The sequence below is a fragment of the Lutjanus erythropterus genome, chromosome 22 (genome assembly GCF_056507025.1).
Source record: "Lutjanus erythropterus isolate fLutEry1 chromosome 22, fLutEry1.hap2, whole genome shotgun sequence".
NCBI classification, from domain to species: Eukaryota; Metazoa; Chordata; class Actinopteri; order Lutjaniformes; family Lutjanidae; genus Lutjanus; species Lutjanus erythropterus.
In genome coordinates, this window is record NC_139338.1 from 25,089,671 (window position 1) to 25,107,439 (window position 17,769).

The window sequence follows — 17,769 nt, forward strand, 5'->3', positions numbered from 1 at the left end:
GTGACTAAACATACATTTATTGAAATTAAAATGAGATTATAACTTTAAAAATCAGTTGTCATTCTTGAGTATTTCAGTGAAATGTTTGCAGCTATGCCATTTAATCCAGTTTTGACTTCTTGACCTTTCACAGGATGCTTAAGAGAATTGTGTTTATTTAGCACAGACGGTATTGTTGTATTCATGACTGTGAAACATCGAGTGCGGAGACGTCTGGAAAGCACTTTGTTTACAAAAGCAAGAGGTTTTGGATCTGAAATAAACACTCAGTTTGCTTTAAAAAAGTATCTTTATTTTTCAGCTCATAATCTGTACAGTACATTGTGTCATATAGCAAAACAGGACGGATACAAAGTACTTGAATTAAAATAAAATACTTTCCCTTGTAAATATAGAATCTGTAGTGAACAGGTTAATGATTTGTGTTCATGTGACATTCATTACAGCACAGAATTTTCTCTTTGGAATTTGTCTGTTAATCAGAAGATAAAGACAAGATCTAAACAGGAATGCCTCTAAAGTACTGGCTGGCAAAAATATATCAGCTGATGCTCAAATGTCACAGTGATCGTTAATTCTTCGACAAAAATCTGACCACTTTTCTCAGCATGTTAGAGGAATATTTTATTACCCTGAAAACAAAAGTCAGCTGCTCCAAAGATAAATCGCTCTGGAGTCTCTTCTGCCTGCCAGACTCCATTAACATTTTGCTAAATTTAACAGTTATAAACATCTACTCCTTCTAAAACATAAGTAATTATTTCTTATGACTCATAAAAAAAACAACTTACTCATTTTGTGAACATTCAGCATTATTCTGAACTCAAATGAACGTAGTAATAATACGTCATCAGCGTAGCTGTCAGAGAAGCCAATATGTCAACTTGGCATGCTTCCTTAATCTTTTATGACATATGGTAATTTTATCATTCATTACAGTAAATATCTAACATATTTCTCCTCTAAGCAGCCTGACAGTATAACACAATATTTATTTACTCTCCCATGTGTCCAGTTATTTTCTCCTTGTTAAGTTCACTTGTACCATTTCAAAATTAAAGCAGTGATTCCCAACCTTGTTAATCCTTAAAAAATATGAACAGTTAGAAGTTGTAGAGATAAGAAATAAATTAAAGGGCTAGTGTGTAGGATTTAGTGGCATCTAGCGGTCAGTTTGCAGATTATTTAATTTTTTTCTCTTTCTCTTAGCTCTTCAGTTTAAAGTGTGCTCTTTTCTAATGCGGGGCGAGGCTGTTAAGCAGAGGGTGATGGCTCTATGAATACAGCTTGTGTTCCTCATCCTGTGACATTTATGTGAAAGTTTATATCTTAAATAATTTAAATGTCAAAAATATTAGTTTTCTTCACATAAATGATGAAATGCTGAGATATATGGCTGCTGTATAATTTTATATGAAGCTTTCTTAAATCAATAAGGCCTTGTGACCTTCCATGAACCTCCAGGTTGGGAGCCACTGCTCTAAGGTAAAGAATAAATCTGCCTTAAATTAAATCAGGCAGTTGTTCTGGGCGGACTAATTAACTTAGGAGACTAATTCCCATTGCATGGACTGTCTACAGGCTGCAGATGCATGCAGAATCACTTACATAGCTGCACCGTCGAACCACATAGCAGTATGAGCTGAAACCCTTTAACACAGTATACAATACCTACCAAAACCAAAAAGAGTCTTTTCTACCAAATTTGTCCATTGATCCAAAGATAATACAACTGGAAAATGGTAAAAAAAATAATAAAATAAAATAAAATACAACCTCAATTAAGGAAGTGGCAGCATTTGAATAATAATCCCATTTTTCAGTATAAAATGAGCACCTACATACAGTATCAGTGAGAAATAACTCTCTACTGACTAAAAGAAACCGACAATCTTGTCAGTAGTTTGAGTGGTATTCTCCTTTAACCACATCGCAGCCATCATGTGTTCACTGTGTGATGAACTTCTCTTATTAGCTGTCACAGGTCTTTCAGGACGTGTCACACGGATGTGGCAACAGTTTAGAGCAAAGTGCAAAGTGACGTCTCAACACCAGTAGCAATAAGTGCACTTATCAAATGATTTAAGGTTGTACAATAAACGGTATAAAGATACAAACTGTGGTCAGCTTTTTCCTCCATCATGTCACACCAGACAACTGTTATAAATAATGTAAAAAGTACCTACCAACAAATTCAGTCAAGTGATATAAAAATCTCAAAAAAGTCTAAAAGCTGTGTACAAAAACATATTTGTTTTACAAAAATAAATGCAGCATATTTTCAAACACAAATACTGATCTTCATACAAAAATGTTGCTGCCAGTTGGAGACTGACTGAGATTACTCCTCGTACTCGGTTTTCACGTGTAAGGTAAACAGCTGCGGGAAATAAAAAAAATGGAGAGAAATAAGAATCCTTTCCAGCAATAAATTAATTAAGAGTTTGATGGCGTGATACTCACTTTGAAATCGTTGATGTATGTGAGGAAGAAGCAGATGAAGCTGAAGGCAACAATCCACTCGCACGCAGCGCTGGCCAAGTGGAAGGGATAGTCCTGAAAGAGGGACGTGTGAAATGATGAAGGGCTTCAAATACAACTTCACTGTCAATTCAGACAGACAAAGGAAAGCAGCTAATTCTCACAATTGAGAGACAGGAATATATTAGCAAAACAGATGCTGATTATTTATCTGTCTTAAGATTAGTTGACTAATTGCTTTAGCTTTAAACTGATGCACATAGTGACAAATTACAGCCTACCTCGTCGGCTTTGTCTCTGTGCAGTACAGCGGTTTCTTTCACAAAGAATGCACAGATGACGGCTGAATCATCCGTTAAGGAAATGACACAGGAATATAACAATATGTACACTTACTGGTAATGACACAGTTGATGATAATAAGATGATAATATCAACAAGAGAACAATTCAGTCATTAAGTTTCTGGTGAAGTGCATGACAAAATGAATGTCAGGAAACCAGAGGATATGGACTTTTTTGTATATTAACATATTAGACTTTGGTGAAAGGATACTGGGGAAAATGGCCAATACAGCAATGATGGTGACAATCCAACGTAATCGACACACAAACACAGAGGACCCAAATGGACAGGAATGACACGATATGACTGACTGGAGGATTAAGTAAAGAACGCCAGAGAGAAAGAACAGCAGAGCTCCAAAATCATGAACTGTCGTCACTGTTGTTTCCTGCAATCCACAAAGAAAAATATTCCATTAAACACTGCATTAAATTATCTTCACGTGAGTAAAATGTGCACCACATGTGAAAACATACCTGGAAAGTTGCAACAATGCACATGCCCAAACAGGAGCTCACCCCAAACGCAAGTCCAGCTCGATTGAGACATGGCCTCACCACTATTCTTTCCTCACTCAGCTTCTCCACAAACTTGTACCTGGCATACATGGTGGCTATTCCTGTGCAAAAGTCAGATTGTGCATTTTTTTTTTATCACACACCCTACTGCATCCCAACACACATATTCTGCTTTCATTTTCTTAAAAAGGGAAATGTGACTAACATGTTTGGAAAGCTTGGTTCCTCCCTAGGGAAAGCACAGGGTTGCATAATAGAGACAGTTTACGACAGTGCAGATGTTCATAGTGGGAGAAAATACCTGCACATGCAGAAATGAATGTCATCAAGCCAAAAAGGCAGCTCTCAGGGGGTTCTGCACCTGTGTCACTGGAAAGTAAAAAGAGAAATGACTCTCACGTTACAGACGTGTTCATAGTAAATCATAACTTCCCATTATTTGGGGCTATTTGTAGCTTTTTTACTCTATTCAATTTTAAAGTTTAGTCACATCCTCTTAAAACAATTGTCTAATTTTAAAGGGAGAAGTGGAAAGAAGAGATATAAAGCTGCATGAGAGAACAGATGTGCATTTGGAGGACCACAAGTGTCACATAAATAGTAATAAAGCATTTCATTAATCAATAACAAACTGTACGCTAAAAATAGGAATTAAATCGTTTAGCCCCCTGCATTCAGACTTTCCATTACGCTTTTTTTAAACAGCGTTTTTTCCATTTTTTTGCAATGTGCAATTCTTCCTCTACCACATTCTGCTTCCCACATCCAAGTCATATGTCTGCATATGACATGTCACGTGAGTTTGATATATTAGCCCAAGGTGAGGCTAAAATAAGAAGCTAATCAAATTGCTATTAGATTAAAATCAAATAGTAATAGTTTGGATTATTTGAAGTGGGGTTGCATGAGGTACTTATCCATAGTCTGTGTATTACCACCAGTATGGCAGTCGGCACGCCCTCTGGAGAAGCAGAGAGGAGCACGAAAGCTAAGTGATGCACTGCTGTGGACAAGGTCAGCAACAAAACATATAATGGAAAAAAATCTGTATCTGTTTAAATGTAGGGAATATTTAGAATATTTTCACCCCTTTACCTTGCCGTTAGACTGCCTTTTCCAAAGGGAAAATGCTGTTATATGAACCAAATATCACCCTCTCTAAATCAACCAAACTTCATAAGGAAAAACAATAATTTTACTTTGCACAACATGGGAGTTGCTGGTCTACTGCCACCACAGTGTTAGTTAGTTTGTTTGTTTTATTGTATGATTTCTGTGAATCCAAACTATTGTTTTAAAACACCAAAGTCACACAATAACACAAATAAACTAACAGACCAGCAGCTCCCGTGTTCTGTGAGGTAAAATTTGTGATTTCAGCTATGGAGTTTGGTTGGTTTAGAGAGAGTGATTTATATGCTTAAATAACAAAAGTTTCCTGTCAGAAAAGGCTGTCTGACGTCAAAGTAAAGCAGTGAAAATATTCTAAATATAGTGCACACTTAAACTGATATTGATTTTTTGGGGGTTTGGACCTATTTTTAAGTGTCTAAAATACCTTTTTGTTGCTGACCCTGTCCACAGCAGTATTAAACTTCAGTGCTCTTATTTATATGGCTTGGATATTCTTTTTTTGGTGAAAATTTCCACATCGTGGGACTAACAAAAGAATATCTTATGTTATTCTCAGCGTTTCAACTTTATTTAACTAATAACCTCATTATTTACTCCCTATTTATGGTTAAACTGTGCACTATTTGACTGTCATACAATAACTCTGACAGTCACATGTGCAATACTGACTTAAATCTACAATAACTTGTGCAATAACTCACCGTGCATATACACAAAACTGTTATTACACTGTTATATATGATTATAGTTTGATGCAATGCACATTTTTATACATAATTCTTACATCCATTATCATATTTATATCTCGTTTATACCCCCCCCCCCCCCCCCCCCATTCTATTCTTGAACTGGTGCACCTGCAAGGTCAACAATTTCCTCCCAGGGATCAATAAAGTATTTCTGATTCTGATTCTCCTCTCATTAGTACTGCAAGCTGAACTTTAATTCTCAACATTTCCACTTAATTCTCGATTTGCAAAATAATGATAATGATAACAAAAAAATCCTTAAAGTAGCCCTGATACTTGATTTTATCCAATGGGTTAATAATAAAAAGTTTTATTGCTATTTCCGTGACACTAGTTGTCCTCCATACTTTGGTACCAGACACGTTCAGGCGGATGAAAACGAAACTAAAGTTTGTCTGTCTGGTTTCCACTCAAATAACAGAAAAGAAAATATCTACATGCGTCTTTTTTGCTTCAGATTTTACTTTTTAAAGCTCAAAGTTTATCCGCTCTTCTGTAAACCATATGCGTAACTGAAACTTACCTTATGTATGGAAAGATTATATCGACATCATCTCTGAAAATCGCAATAATGTAGGAAATGATGAAAGTGCTGGAGGACCAGATGACTAAAAACGCAGGCAGAAAGCAGAGTCCTTGCTTGAACCAAAGCATCTTGGAGAGATCTTGTTACGCGGAACTCAGAGAGAGAAAAAGTGCTGTCAGTCAAACGTAGAGCGCAGAAAAAACAAAATAACGCGCAACTTTAATGAAATCCACGTTTAAATGCTCCTCCAGGAACCAGGGTTGAGTCTGTTGAGGTCTGTAACCGACAGTCACATGGTGCTGGTGGGAACAAAAATGATCTCAGGCGTCACCAATAAACAGATATACTGTATACAGTAACCTCTTCCCCAAATCGGCGCCCTGTGGGCTGGACCAGGCAAAATAAAACCAGCCGTTATGATCATCCAGCGCTTCCTCCCTCCTTTTAATCTTCGCCTGCTGCCTTTGTGTTTTTTGCCAAAACGCCCCATTCCTGTGAAACTCCTGCGGAGGTCGTCGATGCCAGTAAACCGCTGGGGAAGTTTCCAGAGCTGTCAGTGTAATTATGAATTACAAAACCACGGCATAAAAGATGACTTCCTACTTACAGCTGCTGCACTTTTGTTTAGAAAAGTGCACTCTCACCGTTAAAAGTTAAAATCATTGTGCAGGATGGGCCCTTTTAGTGTTACATTATTAAGCAGCATTTTTTAATAAGTTGAAAATAAGCTGATTATAACTACTTCACAAATTGTTAAGTAGTTTGTAGTGATATGTAAGGGATAATTTAGGGGTCTTGAATCATCCTGAAAGTGTTAATTTCACTTTATTTCATGGCTTTGTTAAATACTAGACTGTGATTACAGCATTCTAAGGTCTGTTATTTCTGTGGACACAGTCCTGAGCATAGACTCTAGAGGAGCAATAAAACTATTATTAAATCATGAAAAATCATTTTAAAATGTACATTTTGTGTCACATTGTTGCTTTTTTTTGCAAATAACCATGTAAACAAGTATTAATAACCATGTAACAAGCAGGATCATGTTCAGTGAGCAGGTCATGATTGTGAAATAAACCCCCTCAGATGATTCAAGACCTGCATCAACCTGTTGAGATTTATTTCGCAATAATGACCCGGCCTAAACTATTTTTTACAGTGTAAATTGTTTCTTGCATTCTTTAACTGTAAAAATATGTAGCCTCCACAATATTTAGACAACAAAAATGAGTCATATCCTACTTCTATGATGATGTAGATGCCAAATAATAAAAAAAAAGTCCTCAGGGAAAAGATCTCTAAATGAATATAAGATTAAACCATGTATGCATCATATTAACTGGAACAAGAAATGTACCAAGTGAAGAAGCAGGTGTACATTTCCACAGACAGTTGCATTTACTCAGATGACCACAAAGTCTTTGCCACACTTTGAATCTTGGGATTTCGGGGTCCCTGATGGTTTGGGGCCCTGGGAAAGTCACCCCCTTTGACTGGTTGGTCATCTAGCCCTGGATGTGTGGCTCCATGTTTTGAAAGTTTAGCTAAATGTGCTAAAGTATGGCTAATACTAGAATTTTGTGTGATTAGATGGTTGGGAAAACATACAGTACAGAACCATATTGAGGGTGACCCTGGAACATCTGGTGGAGACTTGAGTCCAGAAGTCTTTCAGCCCAAACCTCTGGAAAGCTTCTCTTACACTGAAAAGAAAACCAAGGGACACAGAGTCCCAAAGGGGCCAGTTCAGAGCCTCTGTTGTTGATGTAGCTATTAAAGCTTGCCAAGTGCTTCACTTGGCAGTAATCTTGAGAAATTGTTGGTTGAAAGGGCCTTTTATCGGGCTTGGTTACTCCAGAGGCCTCCTGACTCAGCAGAGAGAAGAGAGGGTGACTGCCAGTTTAAAAACAAGCTGCAGCATCATTTCATCACCTCGTGTCCACTGAATGGTATAACTTGGCTGGACTTGACTCCACTCACTTTTGAAACCAAATACTTTTGTCGGTTTCATTTTCCAGTGCAGACAGCACCACCTGAATGTACAGCAGCTTGCTGTCATGGCCCCTGGGTGTGTGTTTAATAAATAAACAGCACCATCTGCTGGACGTTGGTGCAAGCTGCCTGCTTCAAAGAACTGATGAAATAAATAAGATTTTTGTGATTTAAAAGTGTCTGCTTTTTACAGAATGTAATTATTCTGTAGTATTAAAATCAAAATAGAAATTACCTTTTTGTGCCAAAAAAAATGCAGCATTCTGAATATTACTGTAAGAACAATTACAGTACTGTGGTACTGTGATTAGATTTACAGTAATCATACTGTGAAATGTATTTGCAGCAACTTACCAGCTAATCGCTGCCAGGAAGTTACTGTAAATTTTTACGTTCTTGTTACAGTGTAATTAACAGAGGTGGAAAGAGCACTGAAAAACGGTACTCAAGTACAACTACTGTAACATTACTAAAATATTACTCAATTCCAAATAAAAACACTGGTTTTGGGAAAAAAAATCAGTATTAATAGTTAGTCATTGAAAATGAATAAAAATCTATCATGTGGGAAAACTGGGTGAGAGCAGGAATAATGTTATTGGAAGATGTGCTTGAAACATTTATTGTCATTATTTTTGGAAGTTTATTTAGATAAATTCAAACAAGTTTTAAAAGCCCTGAAGAATAGAAGTGCCTTGAGAGCCCTCTATTATTTACTCAAATTATATTTAATTTAAATTCCCCTTGTTAATTTATGTTATTTACTTATTATTATTATTATTATTATTATTATTATTTCTATATAGGTTTGTTTATTTTGTTTTAGTATTTTGGCTTACGCTGCTAAGATTTATTGTCAGATGTGTTTGAAGTGATACATTTGTTATTTGAAGATGTTGAATAAAGGTCACAAAAACGGAACGGACAATACACGATACTTTGGCGCTACCCAGTGGTCAAACACATGCGTTACATCTCTTGGCGCACTTCCGGTCCTCGTTCAACAACTAGCGCCGACCAACACAATTTATATTTTATACGGTGCTGACTCCACCCTTTAATAAACAAAATATAATAATAATAATAATAATAATAATAATAATAATAATACAAATTTACAATTTATTTTGTATTCAAAAGTCCACAGAAATGGGCGGGGTCGGATGTGGGTGTGGCTCGACGGTCCGCAACAAGGATCCTCTCAGGTTTTTGGTATCCAGGCAACCAAAGAGAAGCTATCATCGCTTTCTAACTGACGGAAAGCAAATTGTCTTTTAACGTGTAACGTGTAAGTAACGTGTTGCCATTCTTTTCATAAATTAATGGGGAAATGTGAGCTTTTCTTTTTTATTAATATTTATTGTCATTGAAGAAAGTTACAGATACAGATACAGTTACAGATAAATTATATGCAAGCAGATTATAGATACATTTTGAAAAAATGGGGAATGTTAGAGGGATTACATTTGTTTTTGAATGAAAATCTACCATGCACAGTGTACACACAGCTGCCAATTCATTATCATGTCATGTCCTCCCTGTCTGTGTCTCAGATTGACAGATGGCCAGAGACCGGCTTTGTGAAGAAGCTGCAGCGTCAAGACGGAACCTTTTATTGCTACAGGAGGAACAGGGAATGTCAGAACCACGAAGTCCTCAAAGTCAAAGTCTATATTTAGGTGCTCTGGACCCCTGAACTCCGTCCTCTGATTAAGAATATTATCTCTTTGTTTTTAATAAAAGATTTTTTAAAACTGAACAGACTTGATGTATGATTGTGTTGCTCTTCAATCAGTGAATTTTGTTTTCCACAGAGTGAATGTGATTATTCCTCTGCATGGTTTTGCTAAAGGAGTATTTCACTCTCCATTTCTGTGTAAAAAGGGGCATAACAATATATTGAATATCGCAACAAAATAATGTACAATAATGTACCAGACTGTGACGATACGACTCCAATATTGTCTTTCTTTTGAAATTGTACATACATAATCGCTAAAGACATTTCATGCCAATTTTTAGTTCATGCTTAGGTCATGGCTGGCCACTTTTATTTCATTTTATTAAAGAAGAAAAGCAGAAGCACTTTAAGTTAAAAAGAAAAAGAAATTTTATCTGAACCAAAAAAAAGTAATGCACAGAACTGTCTTCATCAAGCACATTACAAATCTGGTTGAACTTGCTGAAGAATAACTGTTGTTTTAAGGTGCTGTATAGCCATTTATGCTGTTTCTTTTATTTTTGAAGCTGTGAAAAAATAAGGAACAATAGGAGCTTATTCTATGGTTCAAGGTCCGACTAAGATGACAGATAAAGGTTGAATTTTCATTGTACAATTAAATATATGAAAAAAGGAGATTTTATCGAACAAGTTAAAACAAATAAATAATGTTCATTTAAGGTTAAGTTGTGTTCCAGCAGCACTGAACAAACTTCAATGAGACATATTCCATGAATTAGGCCTAAAAGTCTGATTACATCATTGCTATGGAGAATCTTTTTTTTTTTTTTTTTTTTTTAAGCTACAGGCTTTAATGAGGAGAGATTTCATGCCTACTCACTCTAACATTCATGACCTGTGTAAAATGTGACTGAAGTTTTCTTTTGCTGGGATTACTCGCTGGGCCTGTCACACTCTCCTCATGTGATGGTAACATGAGGGGTGAGATTATGTATTTACCCCACTGGCTCTCAGATCTGAGGGTTTTCCCCAGGATCAAGCACATATGGCTTTATTTAGCTGCCTGGGGAATGAGGTATTTATGATTTATTAACTTGTAATTAGAAATATATTGACCCTGGGGTGACTGCACTCTACTGCACCATAGGCAGAAGTGTGGCAGCAAGGCAGGTGAGTAATGCAAAATTACACAATTATACTTGTGCTACATTACTTTATATTCATAAAGCAGTAATTATAACTAGACTCTTTCTCTTTTAATGCATGTCAGCATTCTTAGAAAATTGTTGCTGGTATTGAAATCACTAAATATAATGTCCACTGTGTGCAGTTCTCAGAGGATGTACAGCCAGAGATACTCGCACCAAACTCCATTCAGAATTTTGACGATTTAACGTACTTGGCAGCTGCTGCCACCGCAGAAGAAATACACCAGAACTGACTCGGCCGTTATGTTTTTATGTTTTATTGTGAGTCATGTCTGTGTTTTATTCCTACAAAAAAGCTGACTAAACAGTTGAACGTTATTTGTTAGTTTCAGTGTAGGGCAAGGTATGACGCTTTAACAGCTAGATGCCCTTACGCCAAACTTCATTCAAAATGTTGACGATTTAATAAGTGCATTGAAATGACAAGTTTTTAAAAGCTATTGGTTTGTCGCAGAAAAAAACAGGGCACTAAAACTGACTCGGCTGTGACCTTTTTCTGTTTTAATGTGTGTTATGTCTATTTTTCATCTGTAGAAAACAGGGGTTAGTGACTGAAACAGGTAGCTCCAGAGTGGGGTCAGGTCTTAAAAACAGTTTAGACATCTTTAGGCCAAAATTCGTTCAAAATTTTGACGATTCAATGCGCTCCTGAACGTTTTTTTAAGAAGGATACTGCACTAAAACGGGCAACAATAACTGTACGAACTGTTTGAATTCAGCGGCTCCTTGATTGGGTATAGATTTACATGAACCACTAAGCTTCTTATTCAAATATATTAAAAAGAATATTAAAGACTGTAGTACATTTCGGTTCAATTGTGTGACTAAACTAAACAAACTAACTAGCTGTAATAGTTGATTTTTTAAAACAATTTTGCCCGGTGATCGTAACATTATTCGTTTTATTATTTAGTGCTTCTGCCTATTAGACTCCACTGTTAAAGGGCTTGATTTTTGAGTGAAGTTTGGCGAGCTTGACAAGCACTTTGGTCGGCTCAAAAGTAATAGAACCCGCCTTTAACAGGGTTATGTCTACAAGGGAACCGTTGATTTGTAAAAACCCTCGCGAGATTTTATTGCTTTGTTTCTTTATTGTGCATCTTGACCAAACTAATCATGTTTTGTGATGTGACAACGCTGGTCAATATCTTGGTAGATTTGGGGACAGAAAACATTTGGTTATGGTCAGGAAACGATCATGAATTGGGTTTATATATTAACTCTCGCGAGATCTTTCGTGGGACTTGGGTTCCCTTCTGGTCACGACCCTTTAACAGCTTGAACTGAAGCTACCGGGCTTATTCCCTTTAATTCATACTCGACCCAGCTGCTCGGCTTTTCTGAAGTTATGTCTCTGGTGGAGTCAAGACAGAGGCTCTAAGGCAAGTGTGCTAATAAACTGTGAGGTTGAGACAGTAGAAATATCGACTAGTATCAGCTTCTTTACTCGGTCTTGCAAATGTATTGATTCTTCTGACAGTTTAGGAGATGTCTGGATGGTTAGCTTAGCCTCGTTAGCACGTCAACCTGCTTTAGAGTTGGCCTTGTTACGGGTAAAGATCAGGTTAGCTAACAGTAGTGAAGGTAGCACTAGTGTTATCGTTTATAGCCGTGATTAGAAGTATTAATAACAATATATGATGCATGTTTCCGGCTTATTTCTCCACTTACAGGTAGCATATGGTTGGTCAGGTAATTAGCTTTTAGCTCTGGCAACAACTTACACGGCTAACAAGCTGTATGTGTAAACTAAAAGGTATCTGCTTGGCTATTTGCTAACAAGGTAAGCTATTTACTAATCAAGATAACTAGTTAATTGGTTAGGTTGTAGAGAGGTTTGTAACATTGGTCGTTGACGTTCAGGTGTCTTTATTGCAGATCATAGCTCTTCACTTCCTCATCAAAACATGCTGATAAGGTTTTGACTGGAGAAGCAATATACCTTATTGTAGAGTAAGGGATGTCTGATGTTCAGTGTTAATTTACTCAGTGTTATTTGCTCATAACATTTAACTAGAGGGGCTTTTCTTGCCCCTGATTCATAGAGCCTGGGACTGACTGTCACTGCACCTAGGTGGTGGGCTTGAAGCAATTCTGTATGTTGACATATACTGAATAAGATTGGATGACATGACAAATATACTATAAGGGGACATTTCAACTCAAAATAAAAAATACAAAATTTCCCTCTGGCCTGTAGTGTTATCTATCCATCTAGATTGTTTTGGTGTGAATTGCAGAGATTTGTAGATACTTAGCAATCAGTTATTTTCATAGATGTTATTACTATCTTTGCACTTTGATCATTCTTATTTTAGAGAGAAGGCAGACATCTCGGCAACTCACACAAAAAACAATCTAGATGGATAGATAACACTACAGGCCAGAGGAAAAAAATTGTATTTTTTATTTTTGGGTGAACTTTCCCTTTAAACCAGGGTGTCATCTCTCAATCTCTAAAAATAAATCTCAACAAATGTCAAGTAACAAAAACCACTAAATTATCTTAAATGTTAATCCATTTTCAACATAAACAATTCATTTGATTTTGTTTATTTGTTTATTTGTTTATTTGTGGTGGAGCTTAAATGATTAGTTGATTAATCAAATAGTCAATAGACAGAAAATTAGTCTAATATTAGTGAGTATAGAGATGTTTGGATATCAGTTTTTTCAACTTCTGATTACTTCATTATTAATTAATCAATTATCAAAATAGTTTGTTGTTGTAGCTCTGGCAGCTGAAATGGTTGTGTTCACGTTTCATAGACTACATGATTAATAGTTTAATCCAGAAAATAAGTCATATAAAACAGGTTTTATATAGTTATTATTACAACTCACACGACTCATGCATGAACCAAATATCTTGCTTCTTAGCTCAGTTAAGTCGTGGGGTCTCTTTTTAAGGAGCCTAGTGAATCACAAGGCTCTGCAGGAATGTAGCTTTAGGCCTGTTTTATGCCAGTTTATAATGAAGCTCTTGTTTTCCACTGTGTGTTTTTTCTGCTGAGAAAGCTCTGTGAGGGTTTGATTTCCTTTCCTGCTGCCTTCTGACCCAGAAAGGAAGCAGAAACCACAGCTGCCGTCTTTGTTAAAATGGTTGTTTAACCTTGCGTGAAGATGTGGTGTGAAACTGTAATGCTGTAACGTTAGAGGAGAACATTTTTAATCTTTTTAGGGGCGTTGTGTCATCCTCATCTCCTGTAAAGTTGCCTTCACAGTCATGCACTTCATAATCCCCCCCTGAGAAGAATGAGATTAGGAGTCTTTTGCTCAAAGTGCCTGAACATGAGTTGATGCCCCCCAGCTGTGCAAACTGAAATGTGAGTCAGTTTGTATCAACAGGCTGAGCCTAAACTTTCCCCAAACCTTTCATTGCTTACGGCTAATAATGCTGGTTGTGTCATTTCTGGAATATCACATTTATGAGAGTTGTAATCACACAAAGAAATTTCTAAATTTCTCCATGGAAGTGTAGGAACATGTCCTAGATTGGCCTCTTGGCCTCTCGGTAGGAAAAAAAAACCATTTTTCTTTTTAAATAAATAAAATCTTGAGTATTATATACAATGTGAAGCGCTACAGAAAGTGATTTGAGGATGATTTCTTGCCCTGGGTTTAGCCTGTCATACAGTCATGCTTATTAGTGGTTTTTGTTGTGGTTGTACACAGCATGCAACGGACAGTTCTCTTTTTAAATACAACATTGTCCATCATATAACATAGAGTTTTCATTTCAGTTAATTTTATTGCGGTAGAACAGGATTGCCAGACAGACAGACTGACCAACACCGTCATAAAAACCTTCCAGCCTCTCTGACTGTGACCTCAGAATAAAAAAAATAAATTTGTATTAATTTGCATTTGCAATTTTTTTTTTTTTTACAACAAATTTTTATTATTTTCACATTTGCAATTTTAATAGTTTCCATAATAAAATATCAAAACTTGGCGTCCATTTATCAACACATGCAAAATGTCATGATACTGTGCATGATACCACCAACCCTACTATTTAGTTTAAGAGCCATCAAATCAAGAAGACTAAATGTTATTTTTAAGAAGGGCTTCAAAGTTCATTCTTGATGTTGGAAACAGCAGTTGTGGAAATCACCTCACCACATCATCCTACGTAGCTGTTCCATAACATGTGGCGTGATGACTTTAATGTGATTTCTACATTAGCAACACAGAGATTTCCATAGCATTTCTAATTTCTTGTTTTTATAATTTAATTTTCATGAATTACGATGCTTTTTCCTCTCTTGGGTTGAAGATGCTCCAGCTTAATTGACTTGGCTGACTGATTATTGATTTGTGCCGGTCACTTACTTGTTGTGTGACTGATAAGTTCAGAGGTTTAGAGGCTCAGCTGGCCTTGAACAGCACTGTTTTTGTTGTGGTTTTAGGTTTGGAAATTACAGATTCAAACCTTTGGTTAACCAGACTGTTGAACAGAAAAAATAGACCTTTACATTGCTGCTGAATTCTTATGACTTCAGACTTGATTTCAGCTTCCTCTTTCAAACGACTATCATCATCATTGCTCTTCTTTTGAACTGACTTGTGGTTGTTATCACACCTGAAAATAGAGGAAGTGCAGCAGAATGAGCTACAATATGAATCTGTTGTGTCTGATTAGAAGTGTTTGACTTCCACAGAATGAAAACCACCATCTTCCCCAATTAGAGAAACTGTTTCTTCTTCTTCTTAATGACACATCTTTATTCTTTTGTTATTTCACTGACAGGAATTTTAGCCCGATGTAGAAGAACGAGAACTAAAAATTCTTTGTTCTTCATGTGTTATTTGCATTCACAAAGTGAATGCTGGTCTTCCAGGGGTCCACAAAAAAAAGCAATTGCAATCCTTTAGTCTAAAAATAATGTCAAAAATTAAATAAATATGAAAAGTGCTCATCACAATTTCCCAGAGCCTGAAATGCCTGCTTCAAATTGCTTCTTTAGTCCAACCAACAGTCCAAAACCCAAAGACTCTTAATTTATTGTCATAAATGACAAAGAAAAGCAGCAGATCCTCACATTTAAGAAGCTGGAGCCAGCCAGTTTGCTTGAAAAATGAATGAAATGATTAAATGATTATCAAAATAGTTGGCAAATAAGCCTTTCACTAGTGGACTAGTGACTAGTCGACTAATCGTTGCAGCTCTAAATAAGTTGAATCGTTTTAAATATGTAAGAAACAATGAAAACTTGCAATGAAAATTAAAAAATACATAAATAAACATCAGCAAAAAGAAACTAACAATACAGAATGGTTCCAAACAGCAGTAACTAAAACAGAAAACGTTTCTGTATTATGGAATAAAAGTGGAAGCTAAATATAAAGACAAACTTTATGAGATTCTTGTAAACTTCTCCTCTCTTTAGCTGTGCAAAGGTTCCTTTTCAGCAGCATGTGATGTTGTGATTGGACAGTTCTCTTTATGGCGTTAAAACAGTCAAATTAAATGGAGCAATAATGAAACAGGATTTTTTTCATGGTCTTACAATCAAGGCAGGATGTTGCAGGAAACCCTGATGTTGCTATGAGGACTTTTGTTGTGACATTCAGCCTTTGTAAACACTTCCTGTGTGACAACCTGTTTTTTTTTTTTGCGTGACAGGTAAAGTGATTAATCTACCTGGCTGATAGTCACTCATCATGACGTCCCCGTCAGTGTGTTGACACTGACAGCTTCACTGAGGGAGGCAGCTGGAGGCTAGCTACAGTAGCTAGCTAGCTAGCATGCAGCACTGGCCCGGTGTTTCCAGGAGGCGGTGCTGCTGAGAGGCGAGTGGTCGGTGCTGAGCGTGTGTCTGCCGATCCGGCCATGGATGACTTCACCACCAGGACGTACGGGACCAGCGGCCTGGACAACAGACCTCTGTTTGGAGAGACCTCGGCACGGGTAGGGAGCCTGCAGGAAGTCTGCAGTACTATGAGAATCTATAGGGAACATTTAGTACTAGTCATATGTTTTTTTTGTTTATTCAGTATAGATGTTACCCTTTTACACAAGAAATATGATGAAAGATAATAATAATAATAATAATAATAGAAATTTTATTTATATAGCACCTTTAAAAACAAAGTTACATAGGAGTTACACAGTGGCAAACTGAAAAAAAAAAAAAATAAGAGCCGATAAAAATCAACGTGAAATATTAAACAAGAAAATATTTGTTTAATATGAAGACAAATAATGGTAACCGGTGTCTTGGAAGGAAGAAGAATGTGCTGACATCCATGAATAGGAGTTTTAAAAAAAAAGTGTTCAAGTATAAAAAAAACTGTTAAAAGACATTAATAATTCACCCTTATAAAAATACACTAATGCATGTCGGCACATAATTCCTCATGGTGCCTTATTTTTACAGTGTTTTGACCCAGATTTATTAACTATCTTATTTTATTTTGAAAGGATAACTCTGGCATTGTCTTGTATTTTTGTTTATGACAACAAACCTCACAAAAAGGCCAAAACGAACAATGATTATGATGTGTACACACCCAGAATTTCCTGGCTTTTGCTCTTATTCTGAAAAAGACATTATTTCTGATTGGGCTGCCACTAATTATTATTTTCATTACTGACAATTCTACCGATTACATTTAAGATTAATTGATGAATTGCTGTCTGAAAATTGTGATAAAAGCTCATCACAGTGTCTTCAAATTGCTTCTTTTGTCAGTCCAAAACCCCAAAACGATTTATTTAGTGTTTTAAATGATAAAGAAAAGCAGCAAATCCTTGCATTTGAGAAGCTGGAACCAGTAGATGTTTGACATTTTTGCTTGAAAATTGATTGAAGCAATTAATCAATTATCAATGTAGTTGGCAATTTTTTTTTTTATTTATCAAATAATCGATTAATTGACTAATGGTTGCCAGTTAACATGCAGCTGTGCGTTCTTCGATTAATGTAAGGACATACGTCCTACAGCTACGCCCAATGGAGGATATATAATATTTAAGTAGTCCAAGTCTTTCATTAAGTTTAAAAGTAGATGTGTTTCTCCTTCCAACCATTAATGTGGGCTTTTCTTCTGTGTGTGCATCTTCACCGCGGCCCGATAAACTGTCGGCTTGTTGCTGAACAGAATAATACCAGCATATCCAACGTGTCTT

The 17,769-nt window shown here is 36.4% G+C and overlaps 2 protein-coding genes across 3 annotated transcripts in view; one reads left to right on the forward strand and one right to left on the reverse strand.

The window, feature by feature from the left end:
- Positions 1-1,759: 1,759 nt before the first annotated feature.
- dram1 (DNA-damage regulated autophagy modulator 1) lies at positions 1,760-6,272 on the reverse strand. Its single transcript, XM_084710878.1, has 7 exons — positions 5,751-6,272; positions 3,646-3,713; positions 3,303-3,445; positions 3,037-3,214; positions 2,763-2,824; positions 2,464-2,556; positions 1,760-2,380 (listed from the first exon to the last, which is right to left on the reverse strand). Exons 1-7 carry the CDS (start codon positions 5,879-5,881, stop codon positions 2,342-2,344), a joined length of 714 nt encoding a protein of 237 aa, XP_084567004.1. The 5' UTR covers positions 5,882-6,272; the 3' UTR covers positions 1,760-2,341.
- Positions 6,273-9,957: 3,685 nt separating this feature from the next.
- tmem243b (transmembrane protein 243, mitochondrial b) overlaps positions 9,958-17,769 on the forward strand; it is a 38,270-nt gene continuing 30,458 nt past the window's right edge. The window contains exons 1-2 of one of the 2 annotated variants that reach the window (XM_084711005.1): positions 9,958-10,596; positions 16,264-16,548. In XM_084711005.1, coding sequence (XP_084567131.1) covers positions 16,471-16,548 — 78 coding nt within the window. In that variant the 5' untranslated portion in view covers positions 9,958-10,596; positions 16,264-16,470. The remainder of the gene's footprint in view (positions 10,597-16,263; positions 16,549-17,769) is intronic. The other variant, XM_084711004.1, reaches the window with a different exon arrangement.

What these genes read in the sequence shown, in the direction of transcription:
- dram1 (XM_084710878.1), bottom strand. Translation starts at nt 5,881, where the DNA reads ATGCTTTGGTTCAAGCAAGGACTCTGCTTTCTGCCTGCGTTTTTAGTC. An exon ending in ATTCATTTCTGCATGTGCAG is followed by an intron (nt 3,446 to 3,645) that starts GTATTTTCTCCC and finishes ACTTTTGCACAG; the next exon opens with GAATAGCCACCATGTATGCC. An exon ending in GCATTGTTGCAACTTTCCAG is followed by an intron (nt 3,215 to 3,302) that starts GTATGTTTTCAC and finishes TGTGGATTGCAG; the next exon opens with GAAACAACAGTGACGACAGT.